The 27,379-nt window shown below is 38.0% G+C and overlaps 1 protein-coding gene across 6 annotated transcripts in view; it reads left to right on the forward strand.

Annotated features, from left to right (window-relative positions):
* TUT7 (terminal uridylyl transferase 7) overlaps positions 1–27,379 on the forward strand; it is a 65,602-nt gene that overhangs the window by 28,113 nt on the left and 10,110 nt on the right. For 3 of the 6 annotated variants that reach the window (XM_055272069.2, XM_055272072.2, XM_055272071.2), the window contains exons 12-26: positions 1,288–1,468; positions 2,837–3,921; positions 4,318–4,468; positions 7,135–7,221; positions 7,747–7,847; positions 9,532–9,589; positions 14,378–14,481; positions 15,171–15,260; positions 15,612–15,725; positions 15,900–15,977; positions 16,590–16,767; positions 19,973–20,020; positions 20,265–20,356; positions 22,016–22,131; positions 23,632–23,957. In XM_055272069.2, coding sequence (XP_055128044.1) covers positions 1,288–1,468; positions 2,837–3,921; positions 4,318–4,468; positions 7,135–7,221; positions 7,747–7,847; positions 9,532–9,589; positions 14,378–14,481; positions 15,171–15,260; positions 15,612–15,725; positions 15,900–15,977; positions 16,590–16,767; positions 19,973–20,020; positions 20,265–20,356; positions 22,016–22,131; positions 23,632–23,957 — 2,809 coding nt within the window. Of the gene's footprint in view, positions 1–327; positions 432–1,287; positions 1,469–2,836; positions 3,922–4,317; positions 4,469–7,134; positions 7,222–7,746; positions 7,848–9,531; positions 9,590–14,377; positions 14,482–15,170; positions 15,261–15,611; positions 15,726–15,899; positions 15,978–16,589; positions 16,768–19,972; positions 20,021–20,264; positions 20,357–22,015; positions 22,132–23,631; positions 23,958–26,378; positions 26,443–27,379 lie in introns of those variants that run through there. The other 3 variants (XM_055272073.2, XM_063636276.1, XM_055272074.2) reach the window with 3 other exon arrangements.

Raw genomic sequence — 27,379 nt, forward strand, 5'->3', positions numbered from 1 at the left:
TGGTGTGCACTGTACTGAGATCAGGAGACATTGAGACATTGTTCTCATCCGGCCACTGCCAGGCAGTGCAACCTTCTGACAAGCCATGGGCACTCATGGGGCTTCAGTTCCTTCTCTTGTAATATATAGGAGTTGAACTAGATTACCTCTTAAGAGCATCTTACAGTTGTGACATTGTGTTTCAGTGATATATGGATTTCTTGTACTTAAAAAGGCTATACCTACGTGGAAAAAATACAGAGAGCAACCAAGTCTGCCAGATGCTTTCCCTTGTTTCTGATTTAATCCTCATCACTATCCTGTGTTATAGGTGGTATCATCCCTACTCTGCAGATAATGATAGCGACCATTTTTTGAACACTGTGTGCCAGGCACTGTGCTAAGCACTTTACAGACACTATCTCACTCAGTCCTCCCAACAACCCTATGAGGTGGGTACTGTTATCCCCATTTTTCAGATGAGGAAACCCAGGCTTAGACAGATTATAGACCTTGACCCGGATCATACACAGCTAGTACATGGCAGAGTTTGGATTTCAGATCTAAGCTTGTCCCAATTCCAAAGCCTGTTCTCTTAGCCACTGTGCTGTGCTACCAGTCTGAGAATGAAGAAGCTAAGTCACAGAGCAATTAAGAGCTATGACGTGGCAGAATCTCTATTTGGGCCCATATTTTCCCCTATCCTAAGTAATATGTACTTTCTAATATATTACATCACAGTTATGTTCCAACTTGTCAGAAGTCTGTAACTGTAAAACCAGTGTCAATTTCTGATGGCAAGAGTTATTTAGCTTTAAAATCAGTTGTCACTGACAGAGTCAATGTGCTTATGTAGCTTCTCAGGACAGTGAGAGGAGTGTTTTTCCTTTTTCTCTATGCCTTTAGCTACTGTCCATTTTTGTGTGTCTGTGACTATAAAGGTGCCTCCAGCAGCAGTAACAGGAAGAGTTCAGTGCTGAGAATATTAGCAACCCATGCACAGTCCTCTCCACCTGTTATTAACAGTTCAAAATTAGGGGCGCTGTCTGGTTAAATAAAACTGATCCTGTCTATTCCTGTGATAATGACTGGATTATAGCATACTCTAATCCTAATAATGCAGTGAAGTAATACTGTTTTACCACAAACAAAATAGAAGTTAGAATTGATTTATCTAGATGGATTGTCAGGCTTATATCTTTGTTAAGGTTTTCCAGATTTTTTTAATTTGATGCTTAAATTATCTTTAATTTTCCAGATTGTACTTACATCTGAAATAACCTATATTTTTCTCTTTGCTATTAATAGGTGTCATTAATATTGGATGTGAAACACCAGCCTTCAGTACCAGTTGGGCAGCTCTGGGTGGAATTGCTGCGATTCTATGCTTTAGAATTTAATTTGGCTGATTTAGTGATAAGTATTCGTGTCAAAGAATTGGTATCTCGGGAATTGAAGGATTGGCCCAAAAAGCGCATTGCCATTGAAGGTATCTCAAAATGTTTATCTTATTCCCCCCCACTCTTTTTTTTAAAGGTACCAGTCTAACAGCATGCTTTTTATTTCAGTCTCTTTTCAGCTCCTACAAGTAAGGTAGGCCTGCCCTCAAAGAGAAATAAATAGTTAGAATCTTGCATGTGTTACAGTGGGTCATTTCAAGGAATCAAACTGTTCACCCTGGGTTTTTAAAGTATAAACAACTCGAATAATGGCTGGCTGAGTCCTTGCTTTCTTTGTAGATTGCTTAACCACTTAAATGCCTAAAGTATGTTTTTCACAGTGATGTGTAAATCCCCCTTTCCTCTTTACCATTCTCACCTCTGGATTTTTTAATTCAGTCCTTTTGTGGATTGTTAAAGTTGTTTAGTTTTGCAAAGGTGAGGACAATACTTTTTCTTGTCCAAATGTCATTCTCCATTGGATTCCTCTCCAGTAGAGAGAATGAGTAGTTATTTTTGACATATCTACAGTAACGTTTAGAACTTATTCATAAAAACACGTTTTTAGTGAAGGCTTATTTAACTGAAATCACTTTATCAAAGACACACTGATGTGCCCTGTAGACATCATTAAATGGACTAGCTCTTCTTAGCTTTGCAAAGTCGGGAGGTTGAAACCCCTCTAGAAATCTTAATTCTCCTCCTTTAAATAATTTAAAGAACCTCCTAAATGGAATTCTCTTATTTTTGCTTGATTTTTTTTCAAGCTTTATGTTGCATAAGAGGGTTTTTTGCATTTTGCATAAATTCTGTGTGCAGTCATGGGGATCTCACATTTTTAAACCCTCCCCTGCAGTTTCTGTGGCTCAGCTCTTCTGGCCAATTGCCTAACCTGCTGGAGTTCTAGGGGAGGAGAAAAGATTGAGAGAAGTGGTGTCTCCTCCTGGTGCCTCCCTCTCGCCCCTGAAATTCAGTCCAGCCAATTCAGTGATGGGGCTTCCCAGGGCAGAAGAGTGGAGGTAAGCTCGATAAACCACAGGGCCTGGCTGAGTGGGGAGGCAGAGCACTCAGCAGCAGAGCCTGGTGGGAAGATCTTCCTTCCCGAGGGCCTGAGAGCCACGCTGATAACATCTTTTCTACCTCCACAGTCACAGAGCACAATAGGGAGAAGGGGTACTGGTTCTGAACAGAATGGGTTCCCTTCATAGAGCCAATGTTTCAGAAAATACTGCTTTTTGTTCTTAAACTGTTTTCTTACTCCCCACCCCCAGTTTTTTTTTTTAAGTCTATAAAATACAAGATAAATTTTACCGTTGTTTGTTGTCTGTTTTTATCTGCAGCAGGCTAATTTTTAAAACATGAAATATAGTAGTATATGAAGAGATGGATTTTCTTTCTTTCTTTTTTTTTTATTACAGATCCCTACTCTGTTAAAAGAAATGTGGCAAGAACCCTAAATAGTCAACCTGTGTTTGAATATATACTTCATTGTTTAAGGACAACATACAAGTATTTTGCTCTTCCACACAAAATTACAAAATCCAACCTTCCAAAGCCTCTGAATGCAATTACATGTATTTCAGAACATTCTAAAGAAGTAATAAATCATGATCCAGATATACAAACAAAAGATGATAAGCTCAAAAACTCAGTTTTGGCCCAAGGTCCTAGTGCTACCAGTTCAGCTGCAAATACCTGTAAGGTACAGCCACTTACTCTTAAAGAGACTGCTGAAAGCTTTGGAAGCCCACCAAAAGAAGAAATGGGAAATGAACACATCAGTGTCCACCCTGAAAACTCAGACCGTATCCGAGCAGATGTTAACTCTGATGATTACAAGGATGATAAAGTACACCATCCAGAAACAGGAAGGAAAAACGAGAAAGAGAAAGTTGGAAGGAAGGGCAAGCATCTGTTGACTGTTGATCAGAAACGTGGAGAGTGTGTTGTCTGTGGCAGCACACGTAATAATGAGTCAGAGAGCACTTTGGATTTAGAAGGCTTCCAAAATCCCACAGCTAAAGAGTGTGAGGGACTTGCCACTTTAGATAACAAGGCTGATCTTGATGGAGAAAGTACAGAAGGTACTGAGGAACTAGAAGACTCTCTAAACCACTTTACCCACTCAGTACAGGGCCAGACATCAGAAATGATTCCCTCTGATGAAGAGGAGGAGGACGACGAAGAGGAGGAGGAGGAAGAAGAACCTAGTATCACGATTAACCAAAGGGAAGATGAAGATGGCATAGCTAATGAAGATGAGTTAGACAACACCTACACTGGGTCAGGGGATGAGGACGCCCTATCTGAAGAGGATGATGAGTTAGGCGAGCCTGCTAAGTATGAAGACGTGAAAGAATGTGGAAAACATGTAGAAGGAGCTCTCCTAGTAGAACTTAATAAAATAAGTCTTAAGGAAGAAAATGTATGTGAAGAAAATTCACCTGTGGATCAGTCTGATTTTTTTTATGAATTCAGTAAACTTATCTTCACCAAAGGCAAGGTAATCAGTACCACCACTAGTCATAGAACTAGGAGACTTTAAGGAATTTGAATGCATTTAATTTCAATTTTTATATACTAGGAGTTTTCCTATTTTGGTAGTGTTGAACAAGTTGGCCTTTCATTCTGATATGACTGCTCGGTCTGCTTTTCTCCTTAAGACTCATGGGAATTAGCAGAGGAAGGGAATGCTATTAGTAGTGAAAATAATCTCCATGTTCTCCTAATGATACTATAGGATGTCCCCATCTCTCAGATCATTTGAGTGGACGCGTGTTATATTTTCATTTCCTTTGGAAAGTGAATAGGAGACTGTGTACTTTTAAAACATGATTCCAGACTCCTTTATTTGGCAAATAAAGTGTTAAGTCTTGTTTTGCTTTGCCATATTCTGCAGTCTCCTACGGTAGTGTGCAGCTTATGCAAACGAGAGGGTCATCTAAAGAAGGACTGTCCTGAAGACTTCAAAAGAATCCAACTAGAACCTCTGCCACCGTTAACACCCAAGTTTTTAAATATCTTAGATCAAGTCTGTATCCAGTGTTACAGTAAGTTATTCACATTTCTTTTGATTTGTCAAAATACTAAATTGACATTTACTGGAGTCTTTAGAATCACTATCCTATTTAGGTCTCTAAACATTAATAGGGACCAAGTCTATTCCATTCTCCATTGTATCCTCAAGTGTTCCATGTCATGTCTGTTCTGTTTGGGACATGCAATAAATGTCAAAGAAAGATGAGGAGAGATGCAGGGAGGATCTTTTTTATTTAAAAAATTTTTTTTTTTTTAATTTTGATACAGGATCTCACTCTGTCACCCAGGCTGGAGTGTAGAGAGTAATCATGAGTCACTGAAGCCTCGACCTCCCAGACTAAAGCAATCCTCTCACCTCAGCCTCCTTAGTAGCTGGGAGCACAGATGCATGCCACTATGCCTGACTAAATTTTTCATTATTTGTAGAGACAGTTTCCCTGTGTTACCCAGGCTAGTCTTGAACTCCTGGGCTCAGGCAAATGGAGGATCTTTTATTTTTCTTTTAATGTCAAGTGTCTTCTGTACTTCCTTTTATTAACAGCATAGTTGTTGCATCAAGATACATAGCAATCATAGCAGGTTTCCTTTTTTGGAGGGTGATGGAGAGACAGGGTCTTGCTCGATCCCTCAGGCTGGAATGCAGTGGCGCAATATCAGTTCTCCACAGCCTCTAACTCCTGGGTACAAGCAATTCTCCTGCCTCAACCACCCAAGTAGCTGGTATTACAGGCGTGCATCACCACACCCAACTCATTCTTATATTTTTTGTAGATACAGGGTTTCACCATGCTGGCCAGGCTGGTCTCAAACTCCTGACCTCAAGTGATTCATCCACCTCAGTCTCCCAAAGAGCTGGGATTACAGGCTTGAACCATGGCACCTGGCCAGCAGTTTTCTTCTTAAAGCTTAATATTAAATATTAAATATCTCTCCCCATTTAAATTTTCCATTACTCTGCCAAGAAAATTTTTTTTTTTTTTTTTTTTTGAGACGAAGTTTAGCTCTGTCACCCAGGCTGGAGTGTAGTGGTGCGATCTCAGCTCACTGCAACCTCCGCCTCCCAGGTTCAAGCAATTCTCCTGCCTCAGCCTCCTGAGTAGCTGGGATTACAGTCATGCACATCATGCCCAGCTAATTTTTTTTTTTTTTTTTTTTTTTTTTTAGTAGAGATGGGGTTTCGCCATATTGGCCAGGCAAGTCTCAAACTCCTGACCTCCAGTAATCCGCTCTCCTTGACCTCCCAAAGTGCTGGGATTACAAGCGTGAGCCACTGCGCCCGGCCAAAAATTAAAATTCAAGTTACTTGAAGCCTGGACACACTTCCCTGGCTAGCTGGGCTATGTAAAGGTTGGTGGCGTTATTCTTCCTGCTGTGTAAGCAGATCCAGGCTCCAGAAAGAAGGGACCAGGTTATATAATTGTTTTTGAAAAGTTTGCTACAAAATTGCATGGCCTGTTATAAGCCAGGATACAAAGTAAGGATGAGGGTAAGGGAGGGACATTTTCTTCCAGAAAAAAGATATTTTCTGAAGAGTCTCAGTTCATAATTTTCCCAAAATGGTTGGAAGAGAGGGTAAAATCTCAATATGAATTTCAAAGTACTGTCTCTGTGAGGGGCCGAAAGTTGCCTTGCTGAGGATCTTTTATTAAGTCTTAAAATTAGAGTACTAGCATTTCCCAACTGGCATCCTTTGAAATGTTTTTCTAGATGGCAGTTAATAATATTTCATCACCAGAAGTATACCCAGGCCAAGGAGGGAATAACGCTACACACTCCCTTCTCTCTTAGAATTCCTGGGTTATTTCCAGGACATATTAGCATAATAAAGGTATCTGAGAAATATTATTTCTAAAATTTGAACATAGAATGATTTTTGAGTAACGCTAATTGATAGCCTACATAACAGCCCTTTAAGGAACACGAGTTTGGGGAAGCATTGATGTAGAGAGGCTTAAAGTTTTACAAAAGAAAACATTTAAAGGATAGATGTTCAGCTGCTTAAAATGAAGGAACTTGTTTCACATGGCTTCATCATAAGGTGTTCATCTGTGCCAGAAGACACGTGTTCTTAACCAGTCCTTTTTTTTTTGGAAAATTTTTTTTGGATATTATGAGCTATAAAAAAATCTAGGTTCTCCTTAGGGAAAAAAATACATGCAAATCCTCACAAACTTTTATATTCACACTTTAGTGGGGTGGTGGTCCCTGAAGGCCCTTTCTATAACCCTGGTGTCTTTCAGGAAACCCAGGTGGAGATCCCCTGTTTAAATTACTTTCCATTTCAAGAGCACTTCTTAGATTCTTTAAAAAAGGACATCTTAAATTTTACATTACTGTTACAAGAATTAGCCCCAGGCATGGTGGTACATGCCTATAGTCCCAGCTACTCGGAAGGCTGAGGTGGGAGGATGGCTTGAGCCTGGGAGGCAGAGGTTGCAGTAAGCTAAGATCACACTACTGCACTGCAGCCTGGCTGACAGAACCAGACCTTATCTCAAAAATAAATAAAAAAAACAAACTTTACCTTGTTAATGCTGTCTACTGAGAAGACACAATGATTTAGTAATTTTTAAATTTAAGCTTGTAAGTTTTATTTTCTAAAAAATAAATTTTTTCAGCTTTTTCTAAGAGTGTCAACAGGCTTATTTTGTCAATATGTCTATTTATTTTTAAACAGAGGATTTTTCTCCAACAATTATAGAAGATCAGGCTCGTGAACATATTCGGCAAAACCTAGAAAGTTTCATAAGACAGGACTTTCCAGGTAAATGATGTATTTTTTATTTTTAAGAAAAGTAGTGTAACCTTTCTTCCAAATGAGTTCATGTGTTACAAGCACACTGATTTTGAGAATCAGGGTTTCCATTGTTTTGCAATATACCCAGGATGGTCCTTGGTCTGCCAAATCCTCATTTACCAACAGAAACAGCGTAGGGTTTATTCTAGCAAGTGCCATAAGTGAATTTCATTTAATACTATGTTTAGAGTCAAAGTTAAGCTTACATTATTAAATGTGTTGAGGTGATCTAACATTTTCCTTGAAATGTCTTTGCATTTAAGAATAAAGGAGCACCTGGTAATCTTTCTTGCCATATACAGCTTGTATGTAAAGGAAGCTCTGAGAGAAAAAGACTTTAGAATAAATGACCAGTTAATCAAAGAACATAAGTATGAGATTAATACAGGATAGTTAAACAACTGGGTGTTTTTGATTCATGAGATGGCCATTTTGATCAAAAATTAAATGTACTCAGGTAATTAGTTATTACTTTTCATATATCCCTAACAGGAACTAAATTGAGCCTGTTTGGCTCCTCCAAAAATGGATTTGGGTTCAAACAGAGTGACCTTGACGTCTGTATGACAATTAATGGACTTGAAACTGCTGAGGTACAGTGACCACATAAAACTTCCATTTGCTGTGGCAGTGTGATTTAACCAATCTAGACTGGCATTACAGCTTGGTATTTTCCAAATTTATCAGGGCATACCATATAGAGTGTGCTGTTTGGCACAGTCTCTGGCCAAATACATGAAGAGGCTTGGAAAGGTTGTGAGGAATGTGAGGAGTAGAAAGGTTATACTTTCACCCTGTAGCAAAAAGTGGATTGGAAAGTGTTGCCTGGGGATTCTACATAGCCAAACCAGCCTCTCCAGTGTCCCATTGGCTTGGCCACTATGCTGACTTGGATCACACACCCACGTAAGGTTATCTGTAAAGTTTATTACCAGACAGGCAGTGTGGTAAATGATAAGAGTACTAACCTTAGAGTCCAGAGGCCTGGATTTGAGACAAACTTGGTTTCATCAGTACCTAAACATGTGGTCTTTGGTAAATAATCGGTAAAGTATAGTATCTGTTCTTCCTGCCTCTGCTGATTTTTGTACACATTATCATGGATCATGTAGGTCACGAGTCAGCAAACGATGGCCCTTGGGCAATTCAGCCCCCCACTGCCTGTTTTTGTAAATAAAGTTTTATTGGGACAGAATCACACCCATTCACATATGTAATGTCTATGGCTGCTTTCACTCTGTAAGTACGGAGTTTAGTAGTTGTAAGAGACCATATGGCGTGCAAGGCAAAACAAGCTTGCCAGGCCCTGGGATATCTGAAGGCATTTATAAAATATAAAACACTATATAAAGGTATAAAGTCTGAGAAGTGCTGAGTCCCTATTATTTTAAATCCTTAACAGCAGTCCAAATGCTAGATGTCCAAATGAATGATGCTGCTGTTGCTGAAGACCTTTTTGTACCTTTTCTTAGTTTCAAGTCTTTCTATTTTGAGGATGTATCTGATTTGGGAAAATAGTCAAAAGTGATCTAGCCTGAATTCGAATAAAGTATATAAGCAAGATTGGCTCAACATATGGAATGACCCTGTCATACATCCTCAAGGTTTATTTATTTATTTATTTTTTTACATGGCTTGTAAACTAGTTTTGAGGGCATTTCTAAAGTAACATTCCAAGTATGTTCTGGGATTTTTATAACCATCAAAAAGGCGTATGTTGAGTCAGCCCAAATGTTTTTAAGAATGATTTATCAAAGACTATTTATATTTGCTGTATGACTTTAGTTATATGCATTATAATTCTGGCTAGTCCTATAGGGAAATAATTTGAGCTTAATCACTCTCCACAGCAATTCATCAACTCTTAAACTATAGAAGGTCTACTTAGAATAAATGACCTGGGGCACAGAAGCCTCCTCTCATATATTCTGGGACATGGGGTACGTCCGAGTGATACTATGTGGAGGGGAAGAAATGAAGGTCCTCAACCATGGTTCAGAGACTTTTTTGGAAGCCCTAGGTCCATAGGCTTCCTGACTGATTTTAGCCTTTGTTGCACACCCAAAAACAATTAGGAAGTAGGGTATTTAGTGGGTTTTGTACCCTCAGGATATTTCCTTTGAATACTGACTCGTAATACCCAACTAGAAAGGAAAAATATATATATAGACTGACATGAAATTAATTACATTATTTCTGAAGGTAATGGAAACTATAGCCAGTTTCAGAACCTGTCTTCCAGTTTTGGTTAAGTTCTTTGTGCCTTCTTTGTTGCAGGGATTGGACTGTGTCAGAACTATTGAAGAATTAGCAAGAGTCCTCAGAAAACATTCAGGTACCTCTGTAAATTTTTTCTAAAAATATTTCTGACTTTTTAATTAGTGTTTTATATAGTCTTCCCTCGGTATCCATGGGGTATTAGTTCCAGGCCCACCCATCGCCCCTCACCCTCCCTTCCCCAGCAGATAAAAAAAAATCCTTAGATGCTCAAGTTCCTTATCTAAAATGGCATAGTATTTACATATAACCTATATACATCCTTCCATATAGTTTTAGTCATCTGTAGGTTACTTATAATATCTAATACAGTGTAACTATTATGTAAATAGTTGTTATACTGTATTTTTTATTTGTATTTTTTTATTGTTGTATCGTTAGTTTTTTATTAGTTGCTTTTTTCCCTCAAATATTTTTGGTTTGTGTTTGATTGGATATGGGGATGCAGGACCCACAGACATGAAAGGCCAATTGTATTTAGAGTTTACTAATGCCATGAAGCAGTATAGTGGCTCATTCGTAGAATAATTGCAATATTAATGTCTAAAATCTCGTATGCTTAAGTATGAAAGACTGAGGAATTGGTGATAATTTATGTGCATATTGTTGCCTAGCTCAGTTTTATTTCAAGACAAAGCCTACACCAGACAGGCAAGAAAGGCTGTAAATCCTTTTCCTTTGTTGGCATTGTGTAAGTCAGTGTAGGAGTTGCTAATGGTGTGAAGTGTCAAGGAAGGCACCCCAGACTGGGCTTGTGGGTTGAATTTGCAGCTGTTCTGCTCAACAAGCTGTATATGACCCTGAACAAGTCCTTCACTTGAAGCGATCTCTTTTTTTAAGAAATGGGATCTTGCTAGGTTGTCCAGGCTAGTCTCTGAACTCCTGGGCTCAAGTGATCCTCCTGCCTTGGCCTCCCAAAGTGCTGGGATTACAGGTGTGAGCCACTACGCTTGGCCTGATCTCTTTTTTTCGTTGATAAATTGAGACATCTGGACTGGGTAATTTCTAGAGTATTTACAGCTATAAAATGTATAGATTTTGTAAACCATGCACAGAATTGAAATGCTGTTAACATATTCTTTCGTTGTCATGGCAGCTATGGATACTGTTAACAGTGAAAATCTTCTTTTAAAATGTAGTTCAGCAAACTTCTGTGCTAACAGCTGAAAATGAAAGTGAACAATATATAGCCCCTGTCCTGAGGAACTTAAAATCCATGGTCTGTCCATGAAAAGTTTTTGTACATTTCGGTTAGGAACAGACTTTAAGTCACAGCATGAACGTGCACATACACCTAGACACACATATATATATACCTTGAGTGCCACTTTTCTTTGAAATTTTTTCCCCAGGGGTTAATAAAGTGCATACCATGTTGTTTAAATAACAGGAGGAAAAAAAATCTTAATTTTGGTTTATTCCCAATAAAAATTAACCTAAAGTATACAGAAATTGGGTTAGGCTTTGTTTTTTTAAATGTACATTGATTTGTTCACAGAGGGCAGAACAATATAAAAAAAAAAGAAAAAAAAGTGCATTGATATACTTTTCTTTAGTCATTGAAGTAAACATTTCCCTTAACTTGGGAATTCCACCTCTAAAGATGATGTATTTTGTTTTGTTTTGTTTTGTTTTGAAGGTTGTGCAAAGAAACTAAAGTACTAAGTTAGCATGACTATTAATTTTTTAGTACTGAGCTAGATTTTACTTTGTGTTTTGAAATAATTTAATTTCACATTTAAAGGAAAGCAGTAAAGGTTGCATAAAGAGTTCCACATATAGCTTTTATTCAGATCCACCAATTAACATTTTCCATATTTGATTCATCATTCCATCTTTTGCTTGCTCTCAATTTCTTCCTGTACCATTTGAGATTAAGCTGTAGACATTATGTCCTTTCCCCTAAATACCTCAGTGTATATTTCCTAAGAAGGAACGATGTTAAAAACAGATCATTTTTAGATTAGAAATGACTTAGGCACACAGATGATTTATAGTAATAATGGAATGCAGATTGCCTGGAACAAGAATTTCGTAACAGCTAGAGGGCTGTGTTTAAAACTTCGTATCTTTAGAACAGTCTCCCCAGGTATTTTATTGGGTGCCTCCTGTGTGCACAGCACTGTGTTGGGCACTTAGGGATGGTGGAAAAGTAAAAAAATCTGTATGTTTTTCTTTTGAAAGCTTCCATATCTTAAGAGGTAAGGTAATCTTCCAAACTATGTAACAATGTAAGGTAATATTCAATTAAATAACTTCTAAGAAGAGAGAATGTGGGAAAGAGTTGCACAGGGGAGGTTGATGGAAGAGATGGAGGTTGCTATGATCTCAGCTGATGGTGAATGTGATTTGAAAAGGATGGGAAAAGAAATTATTTCTAAGTGCATATATGTGAATGTGAGACTGTGGGATATTTTGGAGAGCAGTGAGAAGATTGGTATATTTGGAGATTTTCAAATGGGAAATACTAGGAGATAAGATGAAGTCTATAGATATTTGGAAGCACTGAAGTTTCTTCAGGAGGGAAAGGACCCAATAAAAGCATAACATAAGATTTTTAGGCAGCTGGTGTGGTATTTTAGGGAAAGTATAATCTAGACGACAGGGCAGCAGGACCTCAGCCAGGGTGCCACTGGTGCTAACAGGAAAAAGATATGAGAGATTCCAAGTGGGAAAATTTCCTAGATTTGGTACCTGCAAGTAGGAAGTAAGGATTGAGGTCACTATCTGGGTATTTGAGAACCAGGAATGTTTGCAGAGAACACCTGTGTGAAAGTGTTTAGTTTGCCATGAGCATATAATCTCCAAGACTTAACATTCTAGAAAGCAATTAGAAATACGGGGTTGCCAGTCAGAATTGAAGATGAAAATAAAACAGTTTTTTTGCATTGAAAGCCTTGAAGAAAAAGAGAGAGATTGAGAGAAAGAGACTAGACAGAAATTAAGAAAAGAGACTGAAAAGGAACTGGGAAGATATGCTGTGAATAAATCCGAGACTTTGAAGTGTTGTAATGATCAACAGTGTCAAATTCCAGAATGGGAAGGATGTGAAGAAAAGGGCCTCTGTCTAATTTAGAGGCAAGATAGCAAAGTACTAGGTGGAGGTTCTGGAATCAGACTCTGATTTTAAATTCTATCTCCCCCTTGCTGGCTGTGCAATCCCAGAAAGTCACTCAGCTTCATAACAAGCACTCAGTTCCTCATCTCTAAAGTGGAAATAACAATTCTATGGCATTTAAGAAAGATAATACGTAAAGTGCAAAGCCTAGCATATTCTAAGTATTCAGTAAAGTGAGCTTCCTTGCCCCCTTTCTCCATGAGATTAAGTTTCATTTCCTCTGTCTGGCACACAGATTTTTTCCTGAAATGTCTTCTACCTACTTGTTTTGTCCTGTGTTCTATGATATGATCACTATGTATCTGCTTTTTAGGAACCACCATTTAGCTCTCTCAGAAGAAACTCAAACTCTGACATCTCAGAATGAGCTTATCTTTCACTTTACCGCTTCCCTTCTGCAGCAACCAACTCCATTAATCTGCGCTTCCTTCCGAATCTTCTTTCATGGTTGTTGATACCGGCATCTTTGGAATCAACAAAATGGGTGAAATGATAATTAGCCTGACCCACACTAGGTTCAGTATAAGTTGGGAGTCAATCTTACCTAGATTTGAATTCCAGCTCCACAATTTACCAGCTGCATATTCCTAAGCTAGCGAATCTTTCTGGGTCTCTGTTTCCTCATCTGTAAGATGAGGGTGATAAACCTAAGGAGGTAATGTTTGTAAAGGACTCTTCACATATCCGTATCATGCATTAGGTGCTCAGGAAGTGATAGCTCTTACTCCGAAAGCCCAGATCCTCTCTTACTACCCTTAGCTTCCCATCCAGTTACAGATGCTCTCAAACATGCCTTGCTTCTTCTGTGTATTCCCATGCCACCATGAAAGTTCACATCCAGTTATTTTTCATAAGTAGTCACCCTGCCTCTATTCCTGGTGCCTCCAGTCTGTCCACTGCCAAGGGTATTATCTAACTAGATGTGGTCAGTGCTTCCTCCCACCTTAGAGCAGTTCATTGGCTCCTCTTTGATTCTAAGGATAATTCTTAGCAAAATGTGTATGTTCTGTAGTTAGACCCTTCCCAGTTTCTCCACCATCTCCTATGCCTCATATTCCATTCCCTCAAGTTCATTCGGTAACCTACACAATTCCCTGGAACTTCCCTGAACATACCATTCTATTTCAGGCATCTATACTTTTTGTGTACAGTTTGCCTTGCCTGGTAAATTCGCTCAACTGTCACTATTTTTGCTGGTTTTTCTCCCTCTTTTTCAAAGCTTAGCTCAGGCAATTTCCTCTCTCCATTGAAGTTAATTCCTGTTAACTTCATAACTTCTAGCTTTAAGGTGAGTAACTTGTTTGGAGGATAATTGTCCCTTAGGCTGTTCTTCAAATTAGATATAGTCACATGGAGAGAACAGGTGGGAACCACATAGTTCAGACTCTGTAGTAGTTTCCTCTGTTTTGGTATTTGTCTTACTGACACCCACATACACATGCATATACACACATGCCCACGTGTACACATATGATCCAGTAAGTTCCCAGAGGGGAGTGACTCTTTGATTCTTGTAGTTCTAATATCAATATGTTTAATAAATGTAAACTTTGCCAGACTAATCTTCCCAGACGTTTGTTAATAACAGAATTCTTTGACAAGTCCTAATGAATGCAGTGAAACAGGCCAAAGTTAGGTTTACACCATTTTATATTGAAACATTGACATAAGAGTTACTCATATCCCCAGCTGCTGTATTTAATGATAACATTTTATTTCCCAACTTAGGTCTGAGAAACATCTTACCTATTACAACAGCAAAGGTGCCAATTGTGAAGTTCTTCCATTTGAGAAGTGGTCTGGAAGTAGATATCAGTTTGTATAACACATTGGTAAGATTTTTTTCAGGCTTTTTGTTTAGAGAGATTAAGGGAACAAATGTCTCACCTTGCAAAAACCTCAAGTTAAAGAAGTCATTCATTTAATCTTAGTCAATCTTTCAAGAGTTATTATGCTTACTTGCTGTGAACCTGGCAGTGTTCTGAGGCTGAGGATTCTAAGATAATTCAGATATGTTTCAGGGATTTATAGGACCTCTCTGACCCTTTAAGGGGTGTTTGTGCAGAGAGATCTTATATCTACTGAAAGGGAACTGATTGTTTATTTCACCAGCCCTTACTTTCTAGATGTTCAGACCAAGGACGTATAAAAGCCGTGAGGTCAGATGTTACTTATAATTCTTTATTATTATCTAGTAAGTTAATGAAGATTGTCTTTAGGGAAAAAAACAAAAGGTTAATTTCAGTTGAAATGTTTTCTTCCTAAAATGAATCAGACTGTAAACCTATTTAGAATATTCCAGTTTAAAACTTTTCATCTAGGCTTGCGTGGTGGCTCATGCTTGTAATCCCAGCACTTTGGGAGGCTGATGGGGGAGGATCACTTGAGCCCAGGAGTTCATGACCAGCCTGGGCAACATAGTGAGATCCCATCTCCATTATTCAAAACAACAACCAAAAAAAAAAAAAAAACCCTTTACACTTCATTGTTAGTCTTATAGTGTTATTTTCCCTTTTAACAGGCCCTTCATAACACAAGGCTTTTATCTGCTTATTCCGCCATTGATCCCAGAGTGAAGTATTTGTGCTATACCATGAAAGTATTTACAAAGGTGAGTATGCTTCCTATTGTGACTTATCAGGAAATTTCATTGCATCTTTAAACATTGTTGAAAACATAAATCTATTTTTTAATGAACTATAGTCATGTGAAATGCTTCATGTAGCTATTTGGGAGACCCTATGAAGAAAGCTAAAATTTTGTTCTGAATTTTATACAATGACCTGATCTTGCACGTAGCCAGCTGTCCACTGCTTTGCTAGGTTGGATTGATTTTGCCTTTGAAAATGTGATTTTTATACTAGTCTTCAAAATATGCACTTTACTTTTAGTGATAATAGAATGGATGCAAAGTTAGCAGAAAACAGACCTTTCCTTTGTTCTTGGTTTTCCTTCCGTCTAGATGTGTGATATTGGTGATGCATCTAGAGGCAGCTTATCATCGTATGCATATACTCTTATGGTGCTATATTTTCTCCAGCAGAGGAATCCACCAGTCATTCCTGTCCTTCAAGAGGTATTAGTGAATGAAATTGTATTTCTTATCTGGAAAACTGGTGATCTCTGAGCCTTTCTCCTCCTCTAAAATTCTGTGATTCTGTAGTTAATTTTTTACCTTATTTTCCTAGAAGTTTTTGTATCAATGCATTAAGTTTGTAATCCATACTAATAGTTTAAAAATTAATTTCAGATATACAAAGGTGAAAAGAAACCTGAAATATTTGTTGATGGCTGGAATATTTATTTTTTTGATCAAATAGATGAACTGGTACGTATTTTAAGAGTAAAGATTTTCCTATATCCTTGACTAAAAATTAGCTATACTACAGTGTAGATGGTCAACAACTATTTTATTGCTTGTTGTATATATATATATATCTTATGATAGTAAAAAAAAAATATTGTTTTCAGATGTTTTCTTTGATGTGAAAATATTTTTACTAAGCCAAGTGAATTTCTAGGGTCTATATCCAGTATTTCTTTAATGCCTAATAATTCCAAGTGGTTAAGTAACCTTATTCCAAGTGAATGAATATTTGTTCTGTGGTTTATGTACCCAGAGTTTAGAAAGACTTTCATTGAGCTTAAGAGGTCTATTAACCTACGTATCACCAAGGCTCTTAGAATCTATTTCTGGATCTTCTGACTAACGTGTTCCGAGACTTGACACTGAAAACTCTGAGCTCTTCCTATCTCCAAGTCATAGAGTAGAGATTAATAAACTTACTTAAATTATGTTTTTAAATATGAAAGAAAAGTTGCATAATTGAGCTCTAGTTAATTAGAAATAAATCCAAATTTACTCCCTAAGATACAAATGAATATTGATATTAACACTTCACTAAAAACCATAGTATCCCTTGTTCCCTTCTATTTCTAGCCTACCTATTGGCCAGAATGTGGAAAAAATACAGAATCTGTTGGGCAGTTATGGTTGGGCCTTCTTCGTTTCTACACAGAGGAATTTGATTTTAAAGAACATGTTATTAGCATCAGGAGAAAAAGTCTGCTTACAACTTTTAAGAAACAGTGGACCTCAAAATACATTGTTATTGAAGGTATGAATAAAATTAAACTTGAAGTCGAATAGACTATAGAGCTTGAACTATAAGGACATTGTTCTTCCTCCTTGCAGAGCTCTTCCAGCTGCTTGGGGTGTGCTGTGCCCCAGTCTCATTGTCCATACCAGGCCAACTTTTCTCTTTCCAGCCTTCAGATTTGCTTTTAAATGACTGAAGCGATTTCACCATGACAAATTTTTTGCTATTGTTGGACACATACTGAAGGATAAGGCAGCAGTAGTGATTAGTCGGCTTCAAGAATGTGGGACTTTTACAACCTTCCTGTTCGGGGGTTTGAAGAGTGCCACTAAGTGAATTTTCAAGATCTTCATTTGCTATTGATGGAGTTCACCTATAAGTAATTGTATATAAATTTTGGCATTTATTTTGACCATATGGAAGCCTTTTCTTTTTCTATTTTTTTATTTTTTGAGATGGAGTTTTGCTCTTGTTGCCCAGGGTGGAGTGCAGTAGCGCTATCTCGGCTCACTGCAACCTCCGCCCCCTGAGTTCAAGCAATTCTCCTGCCTCAGCCACCTGAGTAGCTGGGATTACAGGTGCCCACCACCACAACTGGCTACATTTTTGTACTTTTAATAGAGATGGGGTTTCACCATGTTGGCCAGGCTGGTCTTGAACTCCTGTGACCTCAGGTGATCACCCACCTCAGCCTCCCAAAGTGCTGGGATTACAGACCTGAGCCACTGCGCTTGGCCGCCTTTTCTTTTTCTATTGAATGTGGTGATCTATTGGAGCCATTGATGCTAATAGTTGATTGTTTATTTCCAATTTGTGGGATTCTTATTTTAAGACAAAATGGAATTTAAATGCTTTAGCTGCGAAATGACCTAAGAAATATTTTTTTAATTTTAATAAGATTTTTAAATTTTTATTTTTTAATGTGTTTGTATCACATAAATAATACGTACTATTCTAAGTTGTGGTTTTATTATTTCTGCCTATTGGCAGTATTAAAATACAGTGAACTTTTGTAAAATGAATTTCAGATCACCGTGGGTTACAGATATAGTTTTGACTTTTTAAAGATCTCATGTATCAAACACATAGAACTTTTGACTTACTTCTCCTTTTCGTTATCACTGCAGTTCTTATCATCATCTGTCGCTTATTAAGGTATTACTTTTTTTTTTTTCTTGAGACAGTCTCACTTTGTCTTCCAGGCTGGAGTGCAATGGCGCAATCTTGGCTCACTGCAACCTCCACCTCCCGGGTTCAAGTGATTCTTGTACCTCAGACTCCTGAGTAGCTGGGATTACAGGATGCCGTGCCACCACGCCTGGCTAATTTTTTTGTATTTTTAGTAGAGATGGGGTTTACCATGTTGGCTAGGCTAGTTTCGAACTCCTCACCTCAGGTGATCCGGCCCACTTCAGCCTCCCAAAGTGCTGGGATTACAGGCGTGAGCCACCGTGCCCGGCCTATTAAAGTATTCTTTTTTAAGTTTTGAAGGTTTATTATCTTTTGCTTCTAATTTTTACATTACTTTCAGACAAGCAGTTAGTAATAGGCTAAACTAAAAAGAAGGCTTCATTCATAATCATACAACCAGCTATTTTAGAATTGAGGCATTTCAGTGGTGATAGTAGTCGTTTGTTTTTGTTTTTGCGGGGGACAGAGTCTCACTGTGTCACCCAGGCTGGAGTGTAATGGTGCAATTTCAGGTCACTGCACCCTCTGCCTCCTGGGTTCACCCTCCTGGGCTCTCCTGTTGTCAGCCTCCAGAGTAGCTGGGACTACAGGCACACACCACCATGCCTGGCTAATTTTTGTATTTTTAGTAGAGAGAGTGTTTCACCATGTTGGCCAGGCTGGTCTTGAACTTCTGACCTCAGGTGATTAGCCCACCTCAGCCTCCCAAAGTGCTGGGATTACAGGCCTGAGCCATAGCGCCCAGCCAGCAGTAGTTTCTTTAACTGCACAGTAGCTAATATTGTCGTAGCTCCACTACACCAAGCAAATAACCAAAAATACACATACACATATAAAAATCACTTGAAGAAAGAATGACCAAACTGATGAAGGTAACCTTCTCATAGCAATAATTATCTCAGGGTTAAGCTGAAGGAAGGGTCCTATACTTCGATAAACTGTTAGTCTCAATCTCAATATGGTACACCTCAGTTACTGTTCACTAGAAGCACAACTGGCAAGTGGAAGATGCCTCTTTTTACTTCTTTACTTCTCTTGTGTATGCTATATCCATGCAGTCCTTCATGTTCTCAATAAGAGGATTCCCAAAAAAAGGTCATCGCTTTTTTCTCTTTGCCTTCTTGAATATTGTTTTAGGGATGTGAAAAATAGAAGTTAGATATCTACACATAATGTCTACATTATGAATCATGGGTGTATATTATTTTAGATCACTTATAAAACAGTATTTGGATTTAGAAATAGTGCTTTTAACCCCATTTATTTCATGAGACAGTTTATTCACACCTCACATACATCTTTGACATTAGGATTGTTTTCATCGTTCCTACCATTTTCTGGGTTATTTAACGAACAGTATTCCAAAATATATCCTATATACAGCTATCTAAGATGTTTGAGATGCAGACATGTAAGATCAAATGAGAGTCTATATTAAGCTTTTACTGGAAATTGTATCCCAAGATCCAGGTAGCCAATGGCATGCCATTGGGACAGATGTATATGTCTGTGTGTTTTATAAGTGTGTTTTGTAATCTCCATGATGAATTATTTTCTAAAGTGATCTTTAAGAAATTTGTTACATAGTGGGAACATTTAGTGCTAAAATGTTTTAAATGTATTTATAACTTCTATATACATCCAAAACTAGTGTCATTAAGTAATATCAGGCTAATATGTCTTCTGCAAACAGTATTTTGTTCAAAAATAGGCAGCCAGTCATAACATAAAGAGCTTTATAATGATTTAAATATAAAGCAGTACCCTCTATTCTGATGAACAGGGTAGTGGAAAAACTTGCCTTACGTTTAGGAATATGTATTGCTTAGCTTTATTATAACTTTTAAGCTCATTTAACGGGTATCATTTAAAACTTTTTTTTGCACTTCTTTTCTATCGTGTGAATTTAAAACTTATGAATGATAAGCAAAGTAGATGATATTCTTGTCTTGTTTTATGAACTTTACTTATTGGATGAATGGTGGCATTTTCTATTTGATTACCTTATTTGCCCTTAAATTTTTTTGCTTAGATCCGTTTGATTTGAATCATAATCTTGGAGCTGGATTATCAAGGAAAAGTAAGTTACTTTGTTTGTCAATTTTATTTTTTATTTTACTTATTTATTTACTTCTATAATAGAGACAGGTTCTTGCTTTTATTGCCCAGGCTGGTCTCAAACTCCTGGGCTCAAGCGATCCTCCTACCCCAGCCTCCCAGAATGCTAGAATAACAGGCGCCACCAGGCCCACGTAGTTTGTCATTTGTAATACAATCTCTTTTCCTTTTAACCCACCTAATTGAGCTCTTACTCTTCTTTTTAGTGACAAATTTTATAATGAAGGCTTTTATCAATGGTAGAAGAGTATTTGGTATTCCTGTCAAGGGATTTCCAAAAGACTACCCCTCAAAAATGGTAAGTGTGTTGGAAATACCAAAAAATAAAAAATAAAAAAAATAAAGTGCCTAATTTGTACACATCACTTCAGTAGTAACTTAAATATTTAGAAAGTTGGTGAGTGTAGCCAAAATAAATGACTATAGTACAGAATAATTCCCAGAGCCCCCCTTTTTGTTAAACATCCCTGGGTAGAAGCCATCAGAATAGAGAGAAATAGCAAGAAGATGGATTTGAGGTTGTTAAATTCTTGTTTTCCTCTTTGATTACCTTTTTTTTTTTTCTGGTTATCTGTGCTAGCCTTCATAGGTGCATTGCTGTTCTGCCAGCATTTGGCTTGATGCCAGCCTTGGCCAAGCCCAGTTTGTACATATCTAGAATCTAGATTTCCCAATCTGCTTGCAAAAAGTAGTAAATCTTCTGCTGGGACTAGGGGGATAACAGTGCTTCCTGCAGCAGACAGCTATCTCTTCTCATGTAACCTGATACTCGAGTTTTTAAGGAACCACATTTATTGAAAACAAAGCAAAATTATGTCAAAAAAATAATTTCAGTGAGAGAAAAATGGCTAGAAAAATTTGATCTTGCTAAGAATAATGTTATACTTTTCTGCATTAATTTCCTTATACTTTTTAATCTTATTTTTAATTGACATAGTTTATGGAACACAACGTGATGATTTGATACATGTATATGGAAGGATGAAATCAAGTTAATTAACATATATATATATATATATATCACCTCACCATTTTTTGTGGGGAGACATTTGAGATTTAGTTATCTTGAAATATACACTATTATTGACTATAGTCACCCTGCTGTGCAATAGATCTCAAAACTTATTCCTCCTATCTGAAACTTTGTACCCTTTGACCAACAACCCCCTATTCCCTCTGTACTCCCAGTGAAGACTTTTAAAATTTAACATAAGTGTATTGCTTTATAGGCACATTCAGTGTTTGATTACATCTGTACATCTGGTTTTTGCTAGATATTGATGTGGCTTCTACACCAGTGCTTCTGAAACTTGTTCGAACACATCACCCGAGGATTTTGTTAAAGTGCAGATTCTGATTCAGCAGGTCTAGGATCAGGCTCAAGACTGCTTTTCCAGCCAGCAACCTGGGGATGCTCATGTTGCTGGCCTCCACCTTAATTTTAGTACAAAGAGGCTACAGGCTAGACCATTATCTTTCCTTTGTTCTGTTATTTTTCCTTCAGCATCCGCAACTAAGCAAAGTAGAAACACATAGTTTTTTTTCTTTTCTTCAATATAATCTGTATGATGCAAATCATGTTTCTCAATTCATTAGGTTTTAGCCTTTTCATTTGATGAGGAGACAAAGCCTGTGTACCTGGCCTCAGCTCCCTCCCACATCCTGGAAAAGCTGACTCATCCTCTTCTTTAGAAGTGTGCTTAAACCTTTAGGATTAGGGCTCACGAGTGCTCTGCGTGACTAAAAGGAATAAACAAAAATGGATTTAGTTAAAACTATCCTGAGTTAGACCTTGATGGTTTTAGATTTTGTTTGGAATTAAGCAGTATAAATAATATTTATTAAAAGTAATGTTATATCAACATTGAATTGTAAGAGGACTGTTTAATATCTGGTTAGTTTTGTGTTCCAATCTCACATGAATAGTTCAGGCTTTTATATATTTATGTTCTTCTAGGAATACTTTTTTGATCCAGATGTGTTAACTGAAGGAGAGCTGGCCCCAAATGATAGATGTTGTCGAATTTGTGGGAAAATCGGACACTTCATGAAGGACTGTCCTATGAGGAGAAAGTAAGTAAATGTTCAAAGGGGGTGGTTGTGTTTTTATTTTCTTAATGTCCCAATTTTTAAATGAGGTACTATTATAACAAAGAAAATACACTTGTGTAAAATCCAGCAGTTTTTCAGATACATTTAAGTTTTTAATTTTGTTTTTTAATGAAATGAAGTGATTTAAAACATGACTTTAGGCCGGGTGCAGTGGTTCACGCCTGTAATCCCAGCACTTTGGGAGGCCAAGGCGAGTGGATCACCTGAGGTCAGGAGTTCAAGACCAGCCTGACTCACATGGTGAAACCTCATCTCTACTAAAAATTAGCCAAGCATGGTGGCGGGCACCTGTAGTCCCAGCTACTTGGGAGGCTGAGGTTGGAGAATCTCTTGAACCCGGGAGGCGGAGATTGCAGTGAGCCCAGATCACGCCATTGCACTCCAGCCTGGGCAACAGAGCAAGATTCTGTCTCAAAAAAAAAAAAAAAAAAAAAAAAAAAAAGCCCAGGTGTAGTAGCTCATGCCTGTAATCCCAGCACTTTGGGAGGCCAAGGCAGGCGGATCACTTGAGGTCAGGAGTTCAAGACCAGCCTTGCCAACATGGTGAAAAGAGGAAACAAAAATTCTTCCTTTTTACAGTAGTGAGAGGTTCAGAATCATTTCAGTCAGTAAACAGTCAAATGAGTTCCTTCAGGATCTCAGTTACATTTCTAATGTACAGTAACCGTTCAGCACGTTGGGATTTATATTCACAAACAGTTCACTGGATTTTAGCACTCTTTGTTTGTATTCCACTTAACCCTTAATAATTGTTGTGAGTAGGTAAGCCATGCAGTTTAGTCCCCGTGCTTTCTTCTGGTGGCATTTATTGGGGGGGCAAGAGAGACATGTTTTTACTTGCTTGCCTGGGACACGTTGTTTTGGGTGGTAGTGGTGGTGTTTTTAACTGTACAATAATATTTTAAAACATGGTGCTCAAATTAGGTTACTATCTGGAATTTGGGAAGCTTTTTTTTTTTTCAGTCCTTTTTTTCATTACTCAAAAATCAGTGATTATTAGGACAAGGGAGAAATGATTTTGACATTTTAAGAGCATAAATCTTATAACCATTGTTCCTTTGTGAATTTAAGCCTTCACATCTAAAACTTCCAGTGCCAAGTAAAGAAAGAATGCTAATGCGCCAGAAAGGCTGTTCAAGAAATCACTCCACGGATGATTTGCCTTTCATTACATCAGTGTCAAAGTAGGCATTCAACCAAGGAGTGCCACTAATTGCAGTTATTGGTTTTGCAGCACTAGAGCAACTTTGAAAATGAAGAAGAAAAACTGCACCCTTAAACCCTGAGGGAGCATCTTAATAGAGAAGATGGATTTTCATTTAGGTTCTTGCTTTTCCTTTTAATACTTTCTATACCTGGTTGTCTCTTAAATCTAGAATTGCCTTAATATTTTGGGAATTGCCTTAATATTTTGTTAGGCTTCTGTTTAGATTTTTGCTACTAATATGATATCTTCTACAGAGTAAGACGGCGGCGAGATCAGGAAGATGCCCTGAACCAAAGATACCCTGAGAACAAGGAAAAAAGAAGCAAAGAGGACAAAGAAATTCACAACAAGTGCACAGAAAGGGAGGTGTCAACAAAAGAAGATAAGCCCATACAGTGCACACCTCAGAAAGCCAAACCAACGCGGGCAGCTGCTGACTTGGGGAGGGAGAAGATCCTCAGGCCACCAGTAGAAAAATGGAAGAGACAGGATGACAAAGACTTAAGAGAAAAACGTTGTTTTATTTGTGGAAGAGAAGGGCACATTAAAAAGGAATGCCCACAGTTTAAAGGCTCTTCAGGTATGGACACCTATCACACCTTGATGTTTGCTCTAACATCTCAAGGGAAATCTCCTTTTTAGAGCTCTTTACTATTTTAGTTATCTTTATTTCTTTACCAATATATTTACTCAAAAAAGATCTTGTTTTTAAGAAAGTAAAATCCTTCCCCCTCCTTTAATGTTGATCCTCCATATATCTTATTCCTGGCTTTATTTAGAGTCTTATGAGAGTCATCTGGTGAACTTTTCTAAGATTATCAGTGAGGTGAAAGTGTAGTCATCCCTGGTACCTGCAAATGTAGCCTCAGTGACCAGAAAAGAAGCCGCAACTTGAGCTTTGCTACTTGGTATATGTACTTGTGAAATCAATTCACAGGGGTGGCGGTAGCTAGAGTTATCTCAGGACACCATGCTCTGTACACAGGTGAGCCACACACAGGCACATGCATAGAAAAGGGAACAGAAAGAAATAGGCTGCATAGTTAGCAGTGGGTGAATCTGCAGAGGGGAATTATGGAAGATTTTTTTCTGTAGATTTTGTCATTTTGATTTTCTACAAGTGAGCATGATTATTCTTATGACAAAGAAAATATCTATTAGCAGTCATTAACACCATCCACAAATCTGGCCCCTTTGAGTTGTTAAATACAAATTGGCCATTTTTGCTAAATGGGTGAAATGTCTATTGTAGGCACCTTTTAAGCAGACTACTAACTATAAGGGTACCTTGTGTGTGTATAATAAGTAATGATTTACAAAGCAATTTACATTCTCACTTCTCAGAACTGTGCAAGTGATGAAATTTGATAAGCATAGAAAAGAAATATTGGGAAGTAATTTTTTTCTAATTAAAGTCAATCCTGTCGCTATCCTCAGTTGTATATATACGTTTGTGGACAGCATAAAGTGTCAGCTGCTTTACAGTTTCCTTAAAATACTCCATGTGTATAGTTCTTGGAACAAGAATACCTCTCTTCTATTTTATTTTATCATATTCAGCAATATAGTGTATCTTTTTTTAAGACAGGAGATTTTTAGATCATACCCATTCTTTTTTAAAGGAGCTTTATATGAAAAGAAAAATATTTAAAAATTTTTATCTATTATTTTTAGAGTAGGGTTTAAATGTTTATGAAAGATACAGCTTTAGCTGCTCACATGGGACATATACCAGAATAAAGTGATTTTCTTTTGTTGTTTTAAGAGGAAAATGTATTTAAAAGGAATTACAATAATAATAGTTGCTAACATTCATTGAGCATTCACTATGAGTTAGGCACTATTTTAAGTACTTTACATGGATAATTTCATTTAATTTTTACAACAGCTTCATTAAATGCATTAGTATCTGCTGTTCTACAGGTAAGGAAACTGTAAATAGTATAGATAAGTTTTAAATAGTATTCCCAAAATTATTCCCCAAATATTCCCTATTCTCAAGGCCTGTGTTGATTACTCATGACTGAAACATTGTTACAGTCTTCCTCTTTGGTACAACAAAGTGGAGAATTTGCCCCAGCTTTGATGAATTTCTTTTTTCTCGCTAGCAGCAAGTTTTAAGTTGTGTACTAGGGAAGCTCTCACAGCAGTTAGACCAATGATTTTGGCAGCCTGTGGGGACAGCAGCAACTCAAAAAGATGGGGGGCGGGTAGTCTGGGTGGCAGGGGGATTATCAAGCATAAGGAAGAGCACTTATCTAGAAATGTGGTCCCTCCAGAATGCAGTCTTGACACATTAAAGTTAGTAGTCATCATATTTTAAAAGTGAAATGACAGTGGAGGCATGGGGATAGATATAAGGAATTTCCTTTGGCGGCAGTTAAAAAATAATCAGCTGCTTCTTCCTGTCTAAAAATTATGCTGCTCTCTCTTGTTTCTTCAGATATTTGCTCCTTTGTCCACCCAGTGTACTGAGTGGAGCTTCTGTCACACCAAGTCTCTGTGTGAAAGTTTGAAAACAGGGCTACTGCTTTCAATTTAAAGTAGGAACAAAAAGTGCTAATTTCTTTTTTAGGGATGTCTAAATCAGATTGTATGTTTGGATCCCCCTCACCTGTCCCACTGAAACCAACTGGTCTATTTGTTCAGGTAAACCTAGCTCAAACGGAGAAGGAGGCGTGTCTGTCATCTGTTCACTCAGGAGCTGCTCCCTGAGTGCTCTCAGCTCTGCGTGCTGGCAGCCCGGGCCCTCCTTCCTCTGGCTGACGTGCAGCACTCCTGTCTGTGCCGTGCGGGTGTGGTGCGTGGTGAGGCTTACTGGGCACCGGATGGCAGGGCCTTGTTTCAGAACTCCTGCCCGTGGTCTTGCTTTTCAGTTAACTTGCAAAATTCTGCCACCCACATTCCTTATTTCAGCTCTGCTTGGATATGGTTTCAGTTTTAAGGCTGTTTCAGATGCTCTTCCTTTCGATTTTGTAAACCAGTCTATTTCATTTTTTAGGCAGTGCTTTTACATGAAGACAAAAAGAAACAAAAAACAACAATATTTTTGAGTCCCCAGTCAGGTATGTGGGTTTTAAAAAAAACAAATGTGTGTTATTTTATTTACTGCATACTTTACCACATGCCTTTTGAGACTCTTTCTCTGAATACATGCTTTTAACAGGGATTGGACATCAGAATCACTTGGGGGAACTTTAAAACATACGGTTGCCCATCCTCTACCTTTATTTCCTAAAGCTAATTCTTCAGTGGTTAAGCATGGGCCTGTGTGTTTTGTAAATTCCAAGTGATGTTTATACCACCCATGAGTGGCAACCAGAGTCTTCAATTATTTGTTCCAGTCCCATGCTTTTTGTTGCTGCTGTCTTGCCAGCAGTGTTTTCTTCTCCTGGGGAGTATTTGCCACACACAAAGTAAGGAAAAAAAATAACCTTTAGCCTGAACTCCACTGTTACCTCTCAGCTACTTCATTTATTCATTCTTTCAACAAATAGTTATCCAGCCTCTCCCCTCCCTTTCCAAGTTCAGGACACTGGCCTCAACACTGAAGATACAGCAGTGAACAAGCAAAGCCCCTTCTCTCATTTACTCTGCATCCTTCTCAGAAGAGGTAGACAATAAAGAGATACAGAGATAATATGTCATGTGGTGGCAAATGCTAGGAAGAAATAACAAAACAAGAAAAGGGAAAGAGAATGGTTGGCTAAGGAGGCAGCCTCTCTGGTAAAGTAACATTTAAGCAAAGAATCAGATGAAACAAAGGGGCCAGTCTGGGGAAATTGCTGTTAGACTGGTAAACTCAGAGATGGAAACAGGTGTTGTCCTACAGCATCACTGAGGCAGTGTGGCAGGAGTGGAACAGGATTGGAAACTTGAGAGACAGAAGAAATTTGGAAAAAAAAAAAAAAAAAGTGGAGCAAGCAGGAGGGTGAGTGAGTGGTAGAGGTGAAGTTAGAGGGTGGATAGATCTAGGTTATGAAGCGCCTTCAGCAGTGGTAG

This window comes from Symphalangus syndactylus, chromosome 3 (assembly GCF_028878055.3).
Source record: "Symphalangus syndactylus isolate Jambi chromosome 3, NHGRI_mSymSyn1-v2.1_pri, whole genome shotgun sequence".
Lineage (NCBI taxonomy): Eukaryota > Metazoa > Chordata > Mammalia > Primates > Hylobatidae > Symphalangus > Symphalangus syndactylus.